Raw genomic sequence first — 20,556 nt, forward strand, 5'->3', positions numbered from 1 at the left:
CAGAAAATAATAGGTGTAAAGAGTGGGTAGGGAAATACTTAAAAGTAGTAGCCCTTAGAATAATATGGGCAAGGAGGAATGTATGAATTATTTGAAAGTAGAAGCATGCTGAGGAATTTTAACTTGCAGATGAAAATATTTTCAGTTTTTCATATAAATTGCCGTCATTTTTTTCTTAAGTTCTCGGATATCTGCTTTCTAAAAATGCTCTCTCCAAGTAAGGCTAGAAAATCAAGACCCTGGTAAACAGAGAAGAGGAGAAAAGCCAGAAATGCAGCATCAATGCAATTCTGTTCTTTATGTTGGTTTATTTGGACCGGATCCATAAGAATGGATCCAGCAGCTGTGAAAAAGGAACGGAGTTGTGAGCATGTTTGATCTTGATCTTAAAAAACCTCCATATTCCAGAAGACTTTTATTCCAAGGAGGGGAGAGTAACAAAACCCATACCAGTTGTGCTGACTCTATAGCGTGAAAGCCCTATAGCTAATATAGGGGTTGGGTAAACACAAGAGTCCATAGGCTGGAATATGCTCAAGCATTGTTAGTGAAATAAAAACTGTAGTAGTGTTCTGGTTGTATTTGCACAGTAGATTATTCGCAATGACCCCAGTTCAGCCAAATATTTGCTTATGCTTGAACTCTTCTTCAGGAAAGCATTTAAACAGATATTTGACTTAAGGTATTCACACTTGCTGTTGAATTAGAGCAAGAAACAGCTTGCATTGCTTTAATTCAAAGGTAAAGTCTTCCTTCACTGGTTCTTCTCTTGTTCTTAAGTAGGTGCTGTGAGATGGGCTCAGCAGTTGTCTGGGAACTGGGCACAGGAGTTTGTGGCCTGACTTTTAGCCTTGCAGGATGCCTCAAAATAGTGGTGGTTCCTGAGCTCATGAGATGAAATTTAGCATGTGTGTGTGTGCATGTGCACACATCCCCCACACCCCCACTCTGCCCCTCGCCTCGGGTTAAACCTAAAGGGAAGATGTTTTCCAGCACTGTAGCTTTCCAGCTGATATGCTCCAGATGTGCTCCAGCAGCAATTCGGGCTTGGGACCCAGCTAATCAGAAGTACCCCACCCTGAGATAATTAGTGTGGATGTCAGGTCCCAGCACTGACTTCTACTGTACCTATGAGTCCCATCTGCTTGCTAGCGTAAGTGTCACAGTGCTGTGCTGCATTTGGTTTGCGTGGCACTGGAAACAGCTAAAACTGTAAATGGTAGGCATTCTGCTGTGCCTAACTGGAATAGGACATATGTTAAGGCAGATGTAGCTCCCCACCATATGAAGTGACATTAGTTAAGAATGGCGTTGAGACAAACCAGAGTTGTGGGGTGGTTTTTTTGTCTGTTCATATGTTTCATTAACACTTCATAAGGCTTTTTTGTATGTTAACAGTTCAATGTAATTGTTTCAACAACAAAAATAAAACATTTGGGGTGTATAGTTTAATGGACTGTAGCTTTTATCGAGCCAGGAACACTATCAGACTTCGAAGCAAATTAATCTCCTTTTTGGCTTCTGTAAGAGACTTCCCCCCCCCCCCCCCCCTGTTTCTTTTGACACTTCTGATTTATTATGGCACCTGTTCTATAGAATAAGCATTTGCACTTCAGTCTGAACCCTATTTTTGTGTACACAATCTTTAAAAGACTTAATCTGATCAGTAGTTATACAGATGAACCTTATAATAAAACTGTCCGCTATAGTTTTTCCTGTGTTTAAACAATTGTTACATGTAACTTTAAAGATTTATCACAATCATAAAATACAAAGAGCAATACCACTAAGCAAAATGTGTAGCTTCTGATGCTTGAAGGAGTTCTGGATGGTTGTGTAAATTACTAGCCTAGATATAAATGTGTACTTAATTTTTTTTAAAATGCTGTCTTACTCATCCAACTATGGCAGTTTCATGGGAGCTTTTGTTTTTGATATATATATTAAATAGCAAATATTTGTTTACGTTTTGACTGAATTACTGTGTACTTAATTTCTTTTTAAATATGCTGTTTCTGCTTCTACAATGGATTTATGGGTTTGAAGCCCTGATAGAGTGCCTCAAAGTTGTTTTCAGATTTGCTGCTTAATGGTAAGAGAACACTTAAAGAAGTTGTTGCTCCATGACTATTTATGTGGTGTGGCACTACTTTATTCCACTTTTGGCTTGCTGCAAACACAGTCCAGAATTTGGTGATTTGTTTGTTTGGTTTTTTTTCTGATTCAAATTGAATTGTCAAGTGTTTACTGAAATGCTGGATTCTGCTGCAATTTAAACTCGATAGTTGTGAGTTGAGTTTATTAGAGACCAATGTGGACAATGTGTGCAAGGAGTTGGGTATTTTTACACTAGTTTTTCATTCAATGTTATCAACTCTGAAATGCTTAAATGATTTTAATTTTCTTTTTTTGCTCCTTTGCCTATCTTTCTCTGGGAGGTTAACTTTTATAAATCATCAGTTCCATTTAACAGGTGACATTAGCTTGTTAGCATGTATCCAATTTAAAAAAAAATTCTTATAACTGTTTGTATTTCTACACAGCAAACAAGTCTGTATAGGCATTTTAAATCATTTTTTTACCCCAACTATGCATGGCTATTTATTTTGACTGAGTCCATGTTTCCCCCCCTCAGCTTCAAGTAAATGCAATGTTTTAAGTACTGTAGTAACAACTGATCTTCAATAAGTATTTAAGGTTACTGTAATATAATTTGGCCTTAAATATATTCAAGGTGCTTGGATTTGATAGCTTCTATTTGATGTTTTGGGGTTTTTTTTATTCACTTTTATCTCCTGTTAGATTTTAAATGCCTCTTGTATAAATGTCTCGATAACTAGTCGGTGTTTTGGCTGATTCAGTAGCTGTATTGGTGAGAGGGTAGTAGGGGGAAATAAAAAAAGGCCAGAGGTGAGAAGAGGAGACGTGATTGCTCCTCAGAGTGTGATTATGCCAGTTTGCCGCAGTTGAGCTGTAAAAATCTCCAGTGATCGCCTGCTGCTGCTGCCACTCCTCTGGAAAAAATCTGTGTGTATTTTTGTTTCTCAACTGTATAGTCAATTGGGGAATGCTCTGGAGAGAACATTATCAAAATTTTTTTCCTTTTTAAAATGCAGGCATGCCAGGAAGTGAAATTCCCTTAAATTTTAACTTTCTGGTTTTCATTTAATATTTTTTGTGCATCTAGAGTTCAATACTGTATTTCTTACATATTGTTAACTTTTGGGGACATTGGTAGTAACTTCTTTGTTGTGAGCTATTTCCCACTTAGCAAAATCTGTTGAACTTAAGAATATTCTTGTTTTCTACACTTCATACCAGTTTATTCTGGTACAAATTGGAGGAAAATGGGTATGTCTCTGTGCAATTTTATTCTGCTGTATTACAGTTGTGAATAGATGCTTATTCTTAGAGCAGCAGTGTTGCTATACTTGTGGTTCACTTGACATTTCATCAAAGTAAAAAATAAATCTGCCAAGATTCTGTCATAAAATCTCTCCAGAGCAGACTCAACTCATGGATGTCAGATGAGCTCTGAATAATTTCTAAAATAGAACATCGTGATTGGAGATCTGGATATTTTTTTCAAGGTTGTAAAATAGAGTATCAGAGGCCTCTGAAGTGCATGTGTGCATTTCTTTCTAGGTCTCATAAGTAATCTGCATATGGATGTGATTTTTCTTAGACTGACCTGAAGAAACTAAGAGAGTCTCCTGAACCACTTATTTCTGTTTTTCGAGGTGCAAAAGATTGGAAGAATGTGACAGCAAATGCCACCTGATGTAGTAACACTGGCTGCTTAAGCTGAAAAGTTGACGGAGTCCAGATCTTTTAAGATCACCTCTCAATGTGGGAGGAAAAAATGGTGAAATATTGGGAATTTCACATCCTCAAAAGTTCCCAGAAGAGTAATGATGATGTTGGATTAATTTGAATCCATTTGGGTAATGTGGAGACACTCAGCCTTTAAAAGTAGTCAACTAGAATATATTACAGTGGAAAATATTTCTGTTCTTTGAAGGTGCCATTGCAAAATCCAGAGTGACTTCTGATTTGACTAAGTGGAAAATCAGGGGACAGTTATCAAATGAGAATTTTGGTAAGTGAAAGAGAGGGAAAAGGCACTTTTGAGCAACATCAGCAAACTTCCTGAATGGGTTCCTCAGGGAAGGGATTTTTTTTTGTTGTTGTTGTTGCTCAAGAAAGAACTAGCTGCTCCTTTTCTCTACAGGTAACATACCTGATGAGCTTGCAGCTTCCTTTTTCATAGCTATGTAGCAAGCTTTTAAATAGTTGTTAGGTTTTGTTTGTTAGTTGTTTTTTTAATTATGGATAGTGAGATTTTTGATAACAGTTCTGCTCTCCTTACATGTATAAGAGTGACAGACCCTTTAGGAACAGTCTGAAATTCTCATTTGAGCTGTCTCTGCTGGAGTTAGGGGCAGAAACTGTTGTAGAAGTGCCAGTGGAAGAGGAGGAGAGAGGAGGAAGGTGTGTGCTTTTGTATGGTTCATAGGTAACTATTGCATGGCTTGAATTCATTAATTCCTGTAACCTTGAGGTGTTTTGTCAAGACTGACATTTCTCTAGGTGAAATGAAAATGAACAGTCCCATGAGATCTGTACTGCTGCTTCAATTAGACACAGGCTGCCTCCTTGTTTGAAGTATAATATTAAATTTCTTCCTGAAATTGCTGCCTGTTGCAGTTAGCTGCCTAAAGTGATCTACTACTGCTGAACAGGGTGGGAAGAGTCCTACTTGAATGAACATGGAGATTGGAAAGCCTCTCTCCATCTTTTAACCCTCAAATGCGAAGTGGAGCCCTGTGTGTCATGTAGGATTTTAAATGGTTTTTGCTGCTCCCCTTTATTTTTACAGCATTGTTTGGACTAGCAAATGTCAGTGTTGGAAATCCACTGGAAGGCATAAAGTCAACTGTGATCAATGTCTTTGCAAAGAAAAAAAGAGCTCTGCTTGCTGTGTAAGGGAGCCTCATTGATTCCACCCAGCCTGAAGAAGCAGGCTTAATATATACAGTGTCAGCCACCTAGGAACTTTAAATATTTAAGTAAATGTGGTACAATCAATCTGGCTCATTAAATTTCACTGCTTGCTTTCCTTATCCATTTGAAAAAACTCAAGTTTTTCCTCCAAAATCCATGATACATACTTGTGTTGGTTTGGTTGTTGGGTTTGGGTTTGGGGTTTTTTTTGGAACAGTTTATATTCTAGCACTGTTTCCTTGATATTAACCAAAATATTTTGTAAAATGATATGGTTTGGAATAAATTAAGATCTTAGAGAAATTCTTGGCTTGTCTGGTACTTAAACTATCACCTATTTCTGTTAGTAGCAGCCCTGCTTCTTTGTGGCTCAGATAACTCTTGAGAGTGATCTAACAGGATGTTTTATGCCCTAAGTAGATGTGGGGTTTTTTTTCTGTGTTGTGTGAATTAGATTCTGTCCATACATTTGTGCTTTCTATAAGCTTGGTTTGTGGAAGGAAGATGATAGCACATCTTCAATAATATCTTGCTGACAGAGGATCAGATGCTGTTAATGCTGAGGCTGTTAAGGGGGGGCTAATAGTCTGTTTGACTTAAAATGAAACACAGCAGTTCTGTAACCACAATAGAAAGTTATAAGCAGAAAATGGCAATGAAAATCAGAGTCAAGTGCTTTGCTTGGGAAAATAGACAGCGCTTAAACCATTTTTATACAATAACTTGTTTTTATACTGCTGTAAGTCTTTCTCCATTTCACGCTTCTGTTGCTAGGAAGTCCATTGCATTTGTCACAGTTTTTAAATGCAAAAGGAATGTTTTTAAGTAATTCAGTTCTGGGCTACCGAAATATGCTAATTCTCTTTATTGGAGCTGTAAAACTGTCTAGTGTTACTCTAAGTATACTCCCAGAGTTCAGACAGATCTGTCTTGGCCAGTTTGTTCTCCTGTTGGTTTTGTGGTATGGGTGGGTGTGGGTTTTTTGGTACATATGGGTTTTCTTTTTAGTTTTACCCCTTTTACTGGGCATGAACTAATTCATTTAACTCTCATTAAAAGAAGGCCATCTCTGGGGTTTGCTCATGTTTTTCCTGGGAGAGGTTCTGCTGTGGGATGTTTTTGAATACTGGGTCCCTCCTAACATCTGCAGTTGAATGCTAGTTTTAAAAGCAGAATATCTCTGATATGGTTACTTCTCCAAAGTGCTTTAAAGCATAAGGCTAAAGCAGGAAGGATAAAATGAATACTTAATTGTATGGAAACTAGGGAAATGAGGTCAAATTTAAGCAAGCAACTTGCATTTTCTTTACTTGGAGGCTTATGCAAACATGGTTATCAAGTTAATGAGTGCATATGGATGTATTGATGCTAATGGGATTAACCTTCCTTGTTTTAACAGAAACAATGTTGTAGACTTGTAGACTATTTAAACCCCATGTAGTGACCTGTGAAATAGTTTGTTATTACTCATCTTTGTGTAGGTTGGTTGACTAATGTGTGTATCAAATCTTTCTTTTTCAGGTCTGCCTTGAGTGAAGTTTGACAAAAAATGTTACAGCGGTTTTGTCTCTGGAAATGTTTAGCTGTAGGGATTGCAGTTGCTACTATCTTAGGAGGTTGTTTGGCCCAGAATGATGAAGGTAAGGTGCTTGCTGTGGGGGCATAGCTGTGGGAAGGGTGGGATGATTCTGTGACTCCATTTCAATTTTGCTCCCCTCCCCCTGCCCCCCGGAATTATTACTTGAAAAAGTAGTTAGATACCTAAACCTCTCTTTCCTACCAAGTATGTCTCATGATTTTAAGCATCTGCTGCTGATTATATTATACAAAGCTGTTGATTAACCAGACAAGATAAAATCTTAAGTTATGATTAATATTGGACTCTAGCATTAAAATTTGTTTCTTCTTACTCATTGAACAAATACTTTACCTTGTTTTATTTGTCAATTGACAGTTACAGCACACGGAACAGGTGTTTGAGAGAGAGCTGTTAATGGGCTGTATGCATATTTGACCAAAAACTTGAGAAAAGATCCACAGTGAGGGTCTTCTAGAGCAGGGGTCCTCAAACTTTCTAAACAGGGGGCCGGTGCATGGATGAAGTGGCAGGAAGTCATCTGTGGCTGCTTGGTTTCCCCCCAACCCCTGGCAGGGGCAGGGGTGGTGATGGTGTTCTGTAAATACCAGGGGTCGGATTAAGGACCCTGGGGGGTTGTATCCGGCCCACGGGCTGTAGTTTGAAGACCCCTGTTCTAGAGCAACAATGCTTGGGAAATACTGAAATGTGGAACCAGTAGCTCGTGTTCATCCTCACAGCATCTTTGTTGAATTTATTTAAGAAGTACTAGAAACGTGTTCTGCCACTTATCTGTAGCAACAAAGAATTACAGACCTAGATACCTGATTATGATTTAATATTTTGAACAATTCTAAAAAAAATGAAGAATTGAGTTTTACAGAATTGCTCTTAAATACTCCTAAGAATAATGAAGGGAGATAAGTAAAAACTGAGTATGATTTCAGAATGTCTGTAATGAAATTGCTCATTATAAGTGGCACACTTCCTATGTAGGTAAACTGTAACAGTACATATTTATATGATATACTCTTACAGTGGGATTTTTTTTTTGAAAACTCTATTTTTGGCAGTTATGATGTACAATAGTTTTGTTTTCATGAGAAGTCTTCAATCCTACTAGAACTTTGCTTAGTATTTTTGGTATCTAGTAGAAAGTATGTTTTTATTTCTCTATTAATTGTTCTCCAAATGTCCTTTTATTCCTTTCCAGCCCCTAGCCCAACCCCACATTGTGTTTGATGTCTGTAATATACAAGAAAACTGATTTAATTTTATCCGGTTTTATACACTGTCATTACAGCTGTCATTCTTGACACTGACATGTCGGAGCTGCTCACATTTCAGATACTTGATCTATGCTTGGATACAATTAGCTAGCTTTTTAATCATGTATTATAGCGCAGGAGTGGGGCCATTATGCTTTGCAAGCTTGGACTTAGTGATGGTTGTCAAGTGGTCTTTGAACAGCAAAAATGCTAGATTTGAGGGAGAGGCTGCACAACAGTGGGATGTCCTGTGGCATGTTCATTAGCATGGGAGAAAGTGCATACTCTAGAGTGAAATTGAAGGAAGGGAAGAGGACCAGGATGATATGGCTGTGCTGGGCTATATCCATTCTGGGCCATGAAAAGAGAGCACTTGTGGTAGGCTGAAAATATGAAGCAATACTTTTTACTGTGATCTTGTTTGTACTCACACAGGCAATATCGTAACATTCATCCAAAAAAACCTCTTTCATCAAAATAATGTTTGTTGTGAATTTCAGTTGAATACTGATTTCTATTTACACTTGAACGATGCTGAAGTATGCAAAACTCACGGCACAGATGCCCCAGAAAGAATAGTAGTAGACAGTTTGATATTTCAAAATTGGAAAACAGATTCCTCAAGTTTCAGTTTTTGTTCCCCTTCTTACATGAGGAACTTCCATGTTTATTAATGTCCCTATCTCAAAAAGTATGCTGATCATATCTTTATGGAAAAATACTTGTCCACAGTTTTATATAAAGCTGTCCTTCATTAATGATAGTGTGACTGAGAATGTGTAGCACTTTCTGTACTTAAAAAGGCTTGGAAACATGTAGTTGCAGTTAGTGATCTGTTGTTCATAAAACTTTTTGTTGTGTGATGCAGTCACACGGTAGGAGAGAGTCTGTGCAACTTCACTTCTGTGTCAGGAGTTACAGAAGCAGGTGAAAATTGCATCACTGACAAATAGCAATGCAGCAGAAACTCCGCTAATTTGATTTCTTTCTGTTTTTTTAATTGCCTTGCACAATTTTGACTTTTTATTTGATTCTTATATTGAATGCTTGCAATAATTCTATGAAAATTTGGCAGTAAAGCTTTCACTTGTGTCACTGGGAAGCAGAAGACCTGAAAATACAGAATATTTTGAAGTCAAGTCTAAGATTGGTGGGCAACTTAGTAATATATCTACTCCAAATATCCACAACTTTGGAGACACTATTCAGATAGTATTGGGGTTTTACAGACTTTCTTTTAGTGCATTAACCTAGATTCCTGAAATTTTGTGGGGTTTGTCTAAGCGGGTGTTTCAGATGAGTTTACAAGGCTCCCTGCTAGTGTGGCTACACCATGATACTACTCCTGTTGTGTTTTGGGTTTTGTTGGTTGGTTGGGTTTGGGCTGGTTTTTTTTTTGTGTGTGTGCTTTGGGGTTTTGTGGGGTTTTTTTTTGTTTTGGTTTTTTTTGGGGGGGGCAGGGTTTGGTTGATTGGTTCTTTTTTTGTCATGGCTCGTGCCATTTTGTTTACCACAGAACCCAAACTTGTTTTTAGCCTTAATATTCTCCCATACATTTTGAAAGAGGAGCTTTGCTTTTCAGTGAATATAAATTTGATGCATACATCTGAGAGTTTCATTACTTTACTGGGGAGAAAAGTTCAGAAATGATGTTTCTTGAGAAACATGCAGCACCCCAATAGAAACTTGAGAATCAACTGCTCTCTGTCCCTGTCCTCTGCCCCCACCGTGTTCAAGAAAGGGTAAATTTAGCTAAAAGTACTTGTAATATTTTGAACGTACTTCATAGGAATTCCATAATGCTATAATAGTGAAAAAATTATGTGGAAATTGATTTAAGCCAGGGTGGGGTACATTAGCCACCCAGCTAATGAGGCAATGCTTATAAAAACAGTTACTTTGAAATATGTTTCTTGCTGCTAAATATAGAACTATGTTCTGTACTTACATCATTGCAGAGAAGTACTTTAGCATGCCTGGGACTGATAGAGTTGTTGTAATTTGCAGTAACACGATTTGTAATCTAACATATAAAAGATGAATTCTTTTTAGTAATTGCAATTTAAAAACAGCATGTTACTTTAAGAGCAGAACAAACATGAATAGAAACAGGAAAAATCAATTACAGAAGAAATTATAGCCTATTTCTTTGCATCTAGCATGCAAATGTTCTGTTTTCATGGTTGTACCTGTGCATATTTAGTTGCATGCCTTTCCTACTGCATTTTGCTCCATTAGCTCATACTTTCTCTATTTCAGGTGGTTTTGCTTGACCTCCTGAGTCATCAAATCTTTCCCAGCCAGAACAATTAATGATGTTACAAAGTAGCCTTCAAAACTTTATTAAGGACTGGCTTGAAAATGGTTAGGCTGTTTTCTTCCTATACTTATCAGGAAGCTTCCCCAGAATCTCATTTGTTCATTTGACTTAATGCCATTGTCTCATAGAAATGAGACAATTTATTCATGGCTAGCTGATGGTGCCTGCATAATCTTTCAGTTCAGGTAATATGTTTCCATCACTGGTGTTTCTAGTCTCCAGTGAAAGGAATATTTAAAGAGCAGTCATTCCCCCTTTTGGTTTTTTGCTCACTAAACACGTTTCTGCAGGCTGCTCTTGCAAAGTAGATTCTTCTTCCCTTCGTGATCCCGGTAGTCCTTCTTCCGGCTACATTTCTCTCTTCAATGTGGTTGCTGACATTTGTATTTTGTGTCTAGGTAACATCCTGACAGTTCTTTACAATGCTAGCTGTGCTTTACTGTCTCTGTTAGAATTATTTCATTCAGTGAGGTGTATTTTGTGCATTGGTGGCTGGCATTTGTGCTGTAATGTAGTACAGCTCTGTCTTTTTCTATAGTCATCTGTAACTGATAAGCATGGGCCTTTAGGAATTTTTTTCTTTTTCTTAACAATATTTTTGTCAGTGGTGTCCAAGTGACGTGCAAAGCAATCTCTAGTTTGTGCTTGAGTTTTGTTTCTGTTTGTGCCACTAATAAATTTGTGTCCTGCATTTCTTGTTCCAAGGTTTCAATGAGCTGAAATGTTAGTCATATGTTACTATTCATTTGTAGAGAACTCTATCACCTTTCAGAACAAAGTACCTATCTAAATTAAGTCTGCTTGTCATCTTACTTTAGCCAGCTCTCTTCAAGCAGTGCTTAAAATTTTTATTCTAATCCATCCTTTCCAGCTTAATAATTTCTTGTGGGGAGTATGTAAAATCTATTGATGAAATGCAAATAGTTTACATCTACTGTAGTCCCATTGTATTAAAAAACACACACACCAATTCTTCTGTTATCACATTAGTCTCAATGTACTGTTGGTCAACCCATTCACTGTTTCCTTCCAATGGTTTCTCTGTATTATTGTTTTGCTCAGTCATGTGGTATGCCAGAATAAATGTAAAACTGTGGGTACATGGGTGATTTTTTTTTTTTTTTTTATGTTAAAGAAATCTGGTTCTGCCATATCTGTTGCCCGTAATTGGCTCTTTCCCAAGCAGGAGAAATGCTGCTAAAATTATTTGTTTATCACAGCCCCCCCTTCCCCCCATATTTTAGCTTCAATCAAAGTAGAAATGTCAGTTATATCTTTGTAATATGTAAAATCAGGCCAGCTACAATCTGTTATCTTTACAGTGCTACTGTTAAATTAAGTAGCAAACTATCAAGCTAAAAGAAGCTGTGAGGAAGATGGTAACCCAGGATCCAATTTCTTCTTTTTTTTTTTTTTCTTTCTACTTTAATCCAATGTATATGACTAGAAGAAATGCTTTAGAAGCAATTTTTTGGTCGGTAGAGAAGTCTGATGCATTTAAAAGCTACTTCTGTGCGCTTTCATGCTATACCAAACTGATCCAGCAAAAATGATCATTTAACAATTAACAAATTTAATAGTTTTCAGCATTTATGCTTAGCAATTACCCATCATGAAGGATACAGCTTTGAACTTGAGGATACAAGTAATTTATTCTTTACGCTTAAAAAATGAAACAAAGGCAAAAATAATTCTGATCATTGTTTGAAAACAAAGTAAAACCAAAAAGCAAATGTGAAGATCCACTGACAGAAGCTGCAATGATTCTGTTAGTAGGATTTTCAGAACTGTTTAATGTGTTTGAGTCTCTGAGGCGTGCTACTCTAGCAGAGGTGCTCTAGAGTGGAGGATCATACCAAGAGACTGCTTGGAGCTTTTTGTGAACTGAGGTCAAAGATAAAGAGAGAGGGTGCCCCAACCCGCTTCCCCCCAGAATTGGAAGTGTTGAGGCCCTGATGAGTGGCAGCTCTGACTCAGTGTGTGTGGAGCCAGGAGTGAAGGCAGCAAAACCCTGACATGTACAAATGCAACCCCCAGAGTGGCAGTGACTGGGATTGTGGTACCAGAGTGGGCAAACAGGCCATGGCACATCATCCAGGGCATGGTGTGGCAGTTGGCCGAGGGAGAGAACTATCCCCCTAATGCCTCAAAGAGGCAACCTCTAACAGTTGTCGTTGCTCCCCCTTCCCAAGGAAAACAAGCTATGGCTTCCACTCAGCCAAAAGCAAGCATCAGAAAGGCATGTGGTGACCCAGACAGAGCTCCCACAGAAACATGCAGCTGTCCAGGTCTTGTGCTGCAGGGAGTGCCTGAGCTTCTCACTGCTGTTAGAGGGCAGCTGAGATAATACCCGTGTGAGGTGTGACCAGGTGGGTGAACTGCTCAGCCTGGTGGCAGAGCTGAAAGAGGAAGTAGAAAGGTTAAGGTGTATCAGGAAGTCTGAGAGGGAGAGAGACTGGTGGAGCCACTCCCTACCAAATTAGACAAATGCATCACATGTAGTGAGAAAAATGCACCACATGGACACATCACAAGAAGCAGAGACTTCCTCTACCTACTGTCCGCTAGGCAGATGGAGGGGTTCTAAGTGACCAGGAGGAATGGAAACAGGTCCCTGCTCAGGAGAGCTGGCGAATCCCCTCTTGGCCTACCTCACCTTCCCTGGTGCCTCTGTACAACAGGCACACCACTCTGGAACCTGAGAGCCAGGCAAATGATGGTGTGGATGAATACCCACCCAGGTTGGAGGAGCTGCCCAGGGAGACTCAGTCAACTCCACACATCATGGCCATCTCTGCTAGGAAGAAAAGAAAGGTGGCTGTCATCAGTGACTCCACTCTGAGAGGGAATAAAGGGCCTGCTATGCTGACTGGATCCAGCCCACATGGAAGCTTCTGCCTCGCTGGGGCCTGGGTCAGGGGTGTTGCTAGAAAAGTCCCTTGTCTGGTACAGCCCTCAGATTATCTGGTTTTCCAAGTGGGCAATAACAAAGTCCAAACTACAAGAAGTCTGAGGGCAATCAAGAGATACCTCAGAGCCTTGGGGTGACTGGCTGAGGGATCCGGAGCACAAACAGTGTTTTCTTCTATCCTGATAGTTGCAGGGAACAATGGAGCCTGTAATAGGAAGGTCACACAGATCAGTACCTGGCTCCTGGCCTGGTGTCACTGGCTAAATCTCAGGGCGTTTTGATTATGGGTCACTTCACACAGCCCCAGGGCAGTGCTGGCAGCAGGTGGGGTTCACCTGTCCCAAAGGGGAAAAGGATTCTAGCTCAGGAGTTAGCAGGGCTCGTTGAGAGAGATTTAAACTAGATTTGAAGGAGGAACAGAATAAAACCAAGCTTGTTAGAGATGAGCCTGGGGGCAGCACACCAGTGTTTGAGGTGAGATCCATAGCACAGCTGAAGTGCATCTGTGCCAGTGCCCAAAGCGTGGGCAGCAAACAGGAGGAGCTGGAAGCCGTCATGACATAGCTGCCATCATGGAAACATGGTGGGATGACTGGCATGACTGGAGTGCTGCGATGGATGGCTACAAACTCTTCAGAAGGCATGGGCAAGGAAGGAGAGGCAGTGGGGTAGCTCTGTGTGTCAGGGAGTGTTTCAGCTGCCTAGAGCTGAATGATGGTGACAGAGTTGCGTGTTTATGGGTAAGAATCAGAAGAGGGGCCAACAAGCCAGGTATCCTGGTGGGAGTCTGTTACAGACCACCCAGCCAGGATGAGGAGGCAGATGAAACATTCCACCAGCAACTGGGAGAAGTCTCATGATCGCTGGCCCTTGTTCTCATGGGGGACTTCAACCTACAAATGTCTGCTGGAAATACAACACAGCGGAGAGGAAACAGCCTAGGAGGTTCCTGGAGCGTGTGGAAGATAACTTCCTGACACAGCTGGGCAGTGAGCCGGCAGGGGAGATGCCCCACTGGACCTGCTGTTAACAGACGGGGAAGGACTGGTGGGTGATGTGATGGATGGAGGACATCTTAGCCATAGCAATCATGAGATGACAGAGTTTTCAATTCTCAGAGAAGTAAGGAGGAAGGTCACCAGAACTGCTACCCTGGACTTCCAGAGGGCCAACTTTGGCCTGTTTAAGAGTCTTGATGACAGTGTCCTTTGGGAGATAGTTCTGAAGGGCCAAGAGGCCCAGGCGGGCTGAGCATTCTTCAAGAGGGAAGTCTTAAAGGTGCAGGAGCAGACTGTCCCCATGTGCAGAAAGATGGGCCAGCAGGGGAGAAGACCAGCCTGGCTGAACAGAGCTTTGGCTGCAATTTGGGGAGAAAAGGAGAGTTTACCACCTGTGGAAGAAGGGACAGGCACCTCTGGAAAACTATAAGGAATTTCCGAGTTTATGCTGGGCAAAGATTAGATAGGTGAAAACCCAGCTAGAGCTCCGGCTGGCCACTGCTGTAAAAGATAACAGAAATTGGTTTTACAAATACAGTAGAAACAAAAGGAGGGCCAAGGAGAATCTGCATCCTTTATTGAATGGTGTGGGAGAACATTGTCACAAAGGACGAGGAAAAGGCTGAGGTCCTTAATGCTTTCTTTGCCTCAGCCCTTAATAGTAAGGCCAGCTTCACCCAGGGTAATAGGCCCCCTGAGCTGGAAGACGGGAATGAAGAAGAGCAGAATGAAGTCCCCACAGTCCAGGAGGAAAGGGTCAGTGACCTGCTGCTCCACTTAGATGTGCACAAGTGTATGGGGCTGGATGGGATCCACCTGAGGGTACTGAGGGATCTGGCAGAGGAGCTCGCCGAGCCACTGTACATCATTTATCAACAGTCCTGGTTAACTGGGGAGGTCCCAGAAGATCCTGCCCATTATAAGAAGTGCAAGAAAGGGGATCCCAGGGAGTTACAGGCCTGTCAGCCTGACCTCGGTGCCAGGGAAGGTTATGGAGCAGGTCATCCTGAGCACCATCACATGGCACATGCAGGACAACCAGGGGATCAGGCCCAGCCAGCATGAATTTGTGAAAGGCAGGTCCTGCTTGATGAACCTGATCTCCTACAAGACAACCTGCCTAGTGGATGAGAGAAGTGCTGTGGATGTTGTCTACCTGGACCTTCGTAAAGCCTTTGATACAGTCTCCCACATCATTCCTCTAGAGAAACTGGCTGCTCATGGCTTGGATGGGTGTACTCATCTCACCCTACCAGGGTAGGGTGAGACCCAGCAAGAGAATTCTTTCCTGGCCTTCTCTGGTGGAGCGGTGCCTGGGTGGTTCCATGGAGTATTTGGCTCTGTATGGATGCAAAACTGAGCAGTTAATTTTCTCACCGCATTTTTGTCCTGAAGGTAATGAAGGCTCTTCAAGGGCTGAATCAACATGGGTTGTTTTTGTTGGGGAGTATAGACTTCTGTGGAATAAAATATACAGTAAGGAGAAGTTGCAGAAATAACTGGCTTCAGTGAGAACTGGTGGCAAAATGTGATTGCTAGGTATCAAAACTGACATCATGGTATATGAACTAGGGTTGTGCTGAGCAGTAAGCACATAATTCTTCTCTGACTTTGGATGCAAAGCTGGTGCTGTGGGAAGCTACCTGAGGTAGCAGATAGCCAAGTGAGCCTGACCATCTGCCTGGCTGCACTAAAGGAGCTGCTTGAGGATAATCCTGTACTGTACCACGCTGATACTGTTTTTCTTTACTACCACTGAGAGAAGGGCGCGTGCAGATGGCTGGTTTTAAAGTAGACTAAAGTCAGGCCTCATTTAGATCAACATTAAGTTTTTTTAACTTCGTACCAAAAGAACAGAAATGCTTACTCCTGACTGCATATTGAAAAAAACCTCCAAAACCAAACTACTACATGAACAAGTAGATCTTGCTGGGTTTCTTTTCCACTGGCTCAGTAAACTGAGCTGACTCACCCTATGGCTGCAGAACTGCTACATCTGCAGCAGGGCAGGGGGATACCAAGTCTGGTAGAAGGGTTTAACAGCGGCTTCCAAGTTAGGCATAATGTAAACCTGTATCCTTGCTGCATTCTTAAACTGAAATTCAGACTTTGCAGGTTGTGTGGGCCAGGCAGGAAGAAACACATTTCTTGCCAACTTCAACACTTAGGTGGTGTTGAACTACTTGAGATTAAGTCCATCTAGTTAATTAAATTAATCCATTAAGTTAATGCTAGCATCTGAAATGAAATAAAATTCAGACTAATCAGAAGGTTTACTTACCCAAGAATGTATTTCATTTCATAAGGGTTAAGTAGATATTTTTAAATTGGGATATAAGGAATAGCTGTTTAAATAGTCTTTATCTTTACTCTGAGTGGGAGATTGTTTTTTAAGTAAGGGTTTTCCTGTGAAAAAGGCAATGGTACAGTTCACTTCTGCCACCAGGATTGTTCGGCCATTAAGCTCTTTCAGCAGTTCTTTCTTTAGTTACTGTCTTTTATTCAGCCTAACAGAGTCTTAAAGTTACAGAAATTGAATAACTAAAAGGCCTTACAAATCACTTTAAGAGACTACTTTAAAAATAAAATAGTTTCAGATCTTGTTATATTACTGTTGGCCAGGAAATTAACTTGGGAAAATGCATATTTGATTACATGTAGCTCATTTATCATTCCCTGATCCCTACACTGTACATATCCAGTAAAAGAAGAGAAACACAAACAGGTGCTTGCCTAAGGGCTGCCTGGGAAAGCCTCTGTTCTTCAGAACAGAATTAATTTGTTTGTTTTATGGAAACTTGATGCTTTTGGTTGGGACCTCTGGCACTTGGCTCTGCAATGATCCTAAAAGGAAAAGAGCTGTCCTTGATTTCTTTGTTGTTTTTGTGCTACCATTAGTTCCTCTGCAGGGTTTAGTTCTTCAAAGTGTGACTGATGGGACATCTGGAAGTGCCACTAGCAGTGCTCTGAGTCTGCAGAAGATCAGTTTCCCTTTGGCAAGAGGCAAGTTAAATTCATGAAATATGGGCACTGGAAACAAGGGTTCATCTTAATTAACAGTTTTCAGCCCTTGGTCTCCTGGAAGAAGTGACTGAGTACTCTGCGTGCTCCCTGTGAGGGTGCTGGGATGGATGAGGCAGGAAGACACTTGTTGTTGTTGGGAGGTGACAAATCCCAGATCCCAAGATACTTGGAACAACCAGACTGTGGGATCTAGCTAGGAATGAGGCTCTTCTAGGCACTGACCTACCAAGTTCTTTCTGCTCAGCCTTATTTTTTGGCACGAGGTGTTGTGTGTGGTATTGCCTGGATTATATGGTTGCAGACATTGATGTTCTTTGAGTCACCTAGGACCTGACTGACCTGAGCCATCCCTTGGTGTGGGAAAGCTGTGACTATTGAGCTAGTGCTTTTCCTCCAAGGGACAGGTGCCCTTTCTTAAGGTGTAGTCCATGTCTGAAAAGGGAAGGCCTGGTGCAGGGAAAGCAGAAACCCTTGTGAAAGTGCGCTGTCACAGCTTGTGTCCCCTCTGTAAGAGTGGCTTGGACTTTGGGACTTTCATAGAGTAAACTGTAGCTCCAGTGATACTGGACTGAGCTCCAGAGAATCAGCAACAGTTGTGTTTGTGCGTTCATGTGTTGGTTTATGGCCATAGAGCATACCTGTTGAGCAAAGCTAACCCCTGTACTGGTCATTCTTGTGCTTTAATAGTAACGTATGGAAGTCTTGAGTGGAGAGATATATCTGTGTAACTTTATTTCACAGATTAGTCAGTGTTTTGACATAGAATTAAAGCAAGCAAGTCAGGTTTACTAGAATACTGTATTTGTTTATGATCTCCATCTCATGTCCAGATTTACCACTTCCATTGAAACTAATTCCTTTAAGCCAAGAGAGATTTGATTTTCACATAAGAGAAACTGACTCATAGCTCTGTCCTGTAGAACACACGTTCTGTGCATTACGAGTTACAGATTTGGTTTTGAATCACTTCAAATGCCCAGTTGTGCTTCAGTTCAATTAGTTTATATATTGTGAGTGGCATTCTTAACTACATCAATAATGAGCCTGTTTTTTTATTATGTGGCAAAGATGTGATTGAACAGTGGGTTGTGGCAAGGACACTGTTAATTACAGTAGCAATAAATATGAAGTTTTAAGTAATTAGTGTAGAAAAAGATCAGTACTACTGTAACTAAGTTGTTCCAAAAAATATAGCGTGAAATCTTTTTCCAGAGGACATCTTAACTTTCTTGTTGATTTCTTTTCAATTATGGATTCTTAGTTAGGAAGTCTTTAAACAGGGGTTTGGGTCTTTCAGTGCTTCCAGAGGGTCTGAACTGCAGGGTCTGAGTTCATGCACCAGACAACAGAATCTCTGCTGTAGTGTGTATAGTGGGAGCAGAGTCATGTGTTTGGGCAATAATTGTAAAGAATGAGCTCTCAAAGCTCGTTTTAATGCATTCGTTTTACAGTAATCATTTTCAGATTAGGGGATCATTACTGTTCAGCTGTTGTCTATCATTAAATATAGACAGTGTTTTTCTTGACTAAAGCTCATGTAAACTCAAAAAATTGCTAGGGATTTATAGGGAATAATGACTGTGGTGACAAAATGTCTGGTGTTTTGAATCTAAAACCAAAAACAACCACCAAAAAAACATCGCAGGCCAAACACCCTCCCCACCTTTTCCACAAACATAACTGTAGTTTTTAAAGTAACTATAGTTGGTAACTCTGACCTGTAGTGTCGGATGAATAAGTGCCAGCTATGATGTTAATACTTAATGGGAACTTAATAGAGCAAGTGGAACAGACTTGGAAAGATTTTTGTTTTGAAGACTTTTGCCCTTATACACAGATGGGATTGCTGGGTTTCCTCCCAGGCAGATAGTCCCTCTCTCATCTTCTAGGGAATCTATGTTGAAATATAAGGATTATTTTTTTTTTAGATGGTGAAAGAACTTTTGATTAAATAGAAGAAAACAATAGTTAGAGTTTAAAAAAACCAAAGCAACTCCAATGGTCTTATTGAGTTACTATTTAATTTCTTACTATTTTAAAAAAATAGTAAGAAAAAGTCTGTTCTTTACTGCAGTATTTATTAGACAGTCTATCGAGGCATGGCAAGCCTTAAATTGGTGCAGAGAGGAATATGTAGGCTACAATGAGCAGAAATCAAACATTTAAATAATGTCAAATTATCATGATGCATCTAGTTAAGCTTGATTGCAAACTGAAGGGCTGAGGTGAAAAATGAAGCAAGAGAGAGAAATTGTGTTTTCAAATTGTATTTATAGATAAATGGGATTTCTCTGCAATTGAAGGCTGAACAGATCTAATCCGGATTACCCTAGAAAACTGATTTTCACGGAAGGATGGGTGTTGTAGTATGAGCTTGAGTGTATTTACCTTACCATGGTATTTCAGTAGTGATAAACATTATCGTTTTTCATTTTAGAAACATCTAAATGGGTTTCTATTCAAACTATTGCAAACTGTTAGGCATTTTAAAACATATTCCTGCAGAGCAGTAAATAGTTTACTGACATTGTTTACTTTGCTTGATCCTGTACTGTAATATAATAGGTTTAGCTTCTTATTTTTACACTACTGATTATTTTGCATGCAATATTGATGCAACATTAAATACTTGATTGATTTATCTTAATTAATTTACCTTATAATAGGTCAGATCCTGCTCTGTGGTGTTCTCTGTTGAGAAAAACAAGTTATTGCCAAAATAATTATTTTTCCTCTTCATTTGCTAGAATGAGCTGTTTCTGTTTACTCAATTATACTGACAAGAAAGGTTTTCTGTTAGTGGTATCATCTTGTTTTGGAGCATCATTGGTTTGAGCAACTACATATAATTCTTTTACTGCCAAGCGGTTCCCTGACTTTAAGGATGTATAATAGCACAGCAGTTAATTATTTGACCTGTGCAAGTCTTGCATGAGACTAATTTCACCACTAATTTCTAAACAGAGTTGTTTGAACAGACTTGGGTTTTGGGTTCTAAAGAGGAACACACAGTTGTAAGCAGCTAGGGGCCTCTCTCGTTTAAATATTAAATTTTAACCTCTGGATGGTCCAAGCTTAAAACAAGGCATCTGTTGTTGCCTGATGTTACATTGGTATTGCTGGAAACTTTTTGTTTGTTCGTTTCCTTGTGACCAGTTTGCCAATGCACTGATCGTGTTTCTTGAGAAACAGATGGGCTTTTTTTTTTTTTTTTTGTTCCAAGATGGATAACAAAGAACAAAAATAAAATGTAGTTAAAAACCATAGTAAATTTTGAAAAAATCTCAGAAGAAAATAATCAAAGAAAACAGAGTGGACTGACATAGTATAGCTGATAATGATACTGTGTGATGGAGTAGTTCGTCTTTTATTCTGAGTTTATGGTGATTATATTCTCTCCCATCTTCTTACATAGAAGCAATAGGTTTTACTCACTTTGCAAATTTCCTGACTAA

General features: G+C 39.9%; 1 protein-coding gene across 7 annotated transcripts in view; it reads left to right on the top strand.

Moving 5' to 3' along the window:
- PCDH15 (protocadherin related 15) overlaps nucleotides 1–20,556 on the top strand; it is an 821,537-nt gene that overhangs the window by 441,199 nt on the left and 359,782 nt on the right. For all 7 annotated transcript variants that reach the window (XM_055808474.1, XM_055808447.1, XM_055808438.1 and 4 more), the window contains one exon: nucleotides 6,526–6,644. In XM_055808474.1, the coding sequence (XP_055664449.1) occupies nucleotides 6,554–6,644 (91 nt within the window). In that variant the 5' untranslated portion in view covers nucleotides 6,526–6,553. The remainder of the gene's footprint in view (nucleotides 1–6,525; nucleotides 6,645–20,556) is intronic.

Source organism: Falco peregrinus, chromosome 1 (assembly GCF_023634155.1).
Source record: "Falco peregrinus isolate bFalPer1 chromosome 1, bFalPer1.pri, whole genome shotgun sequence".
Lineage (NCBI taxonomy): Eukaryota > Metazoa > Chordata > Aves > Falconiformes > Falconidae > Falco > Falco peregrinus.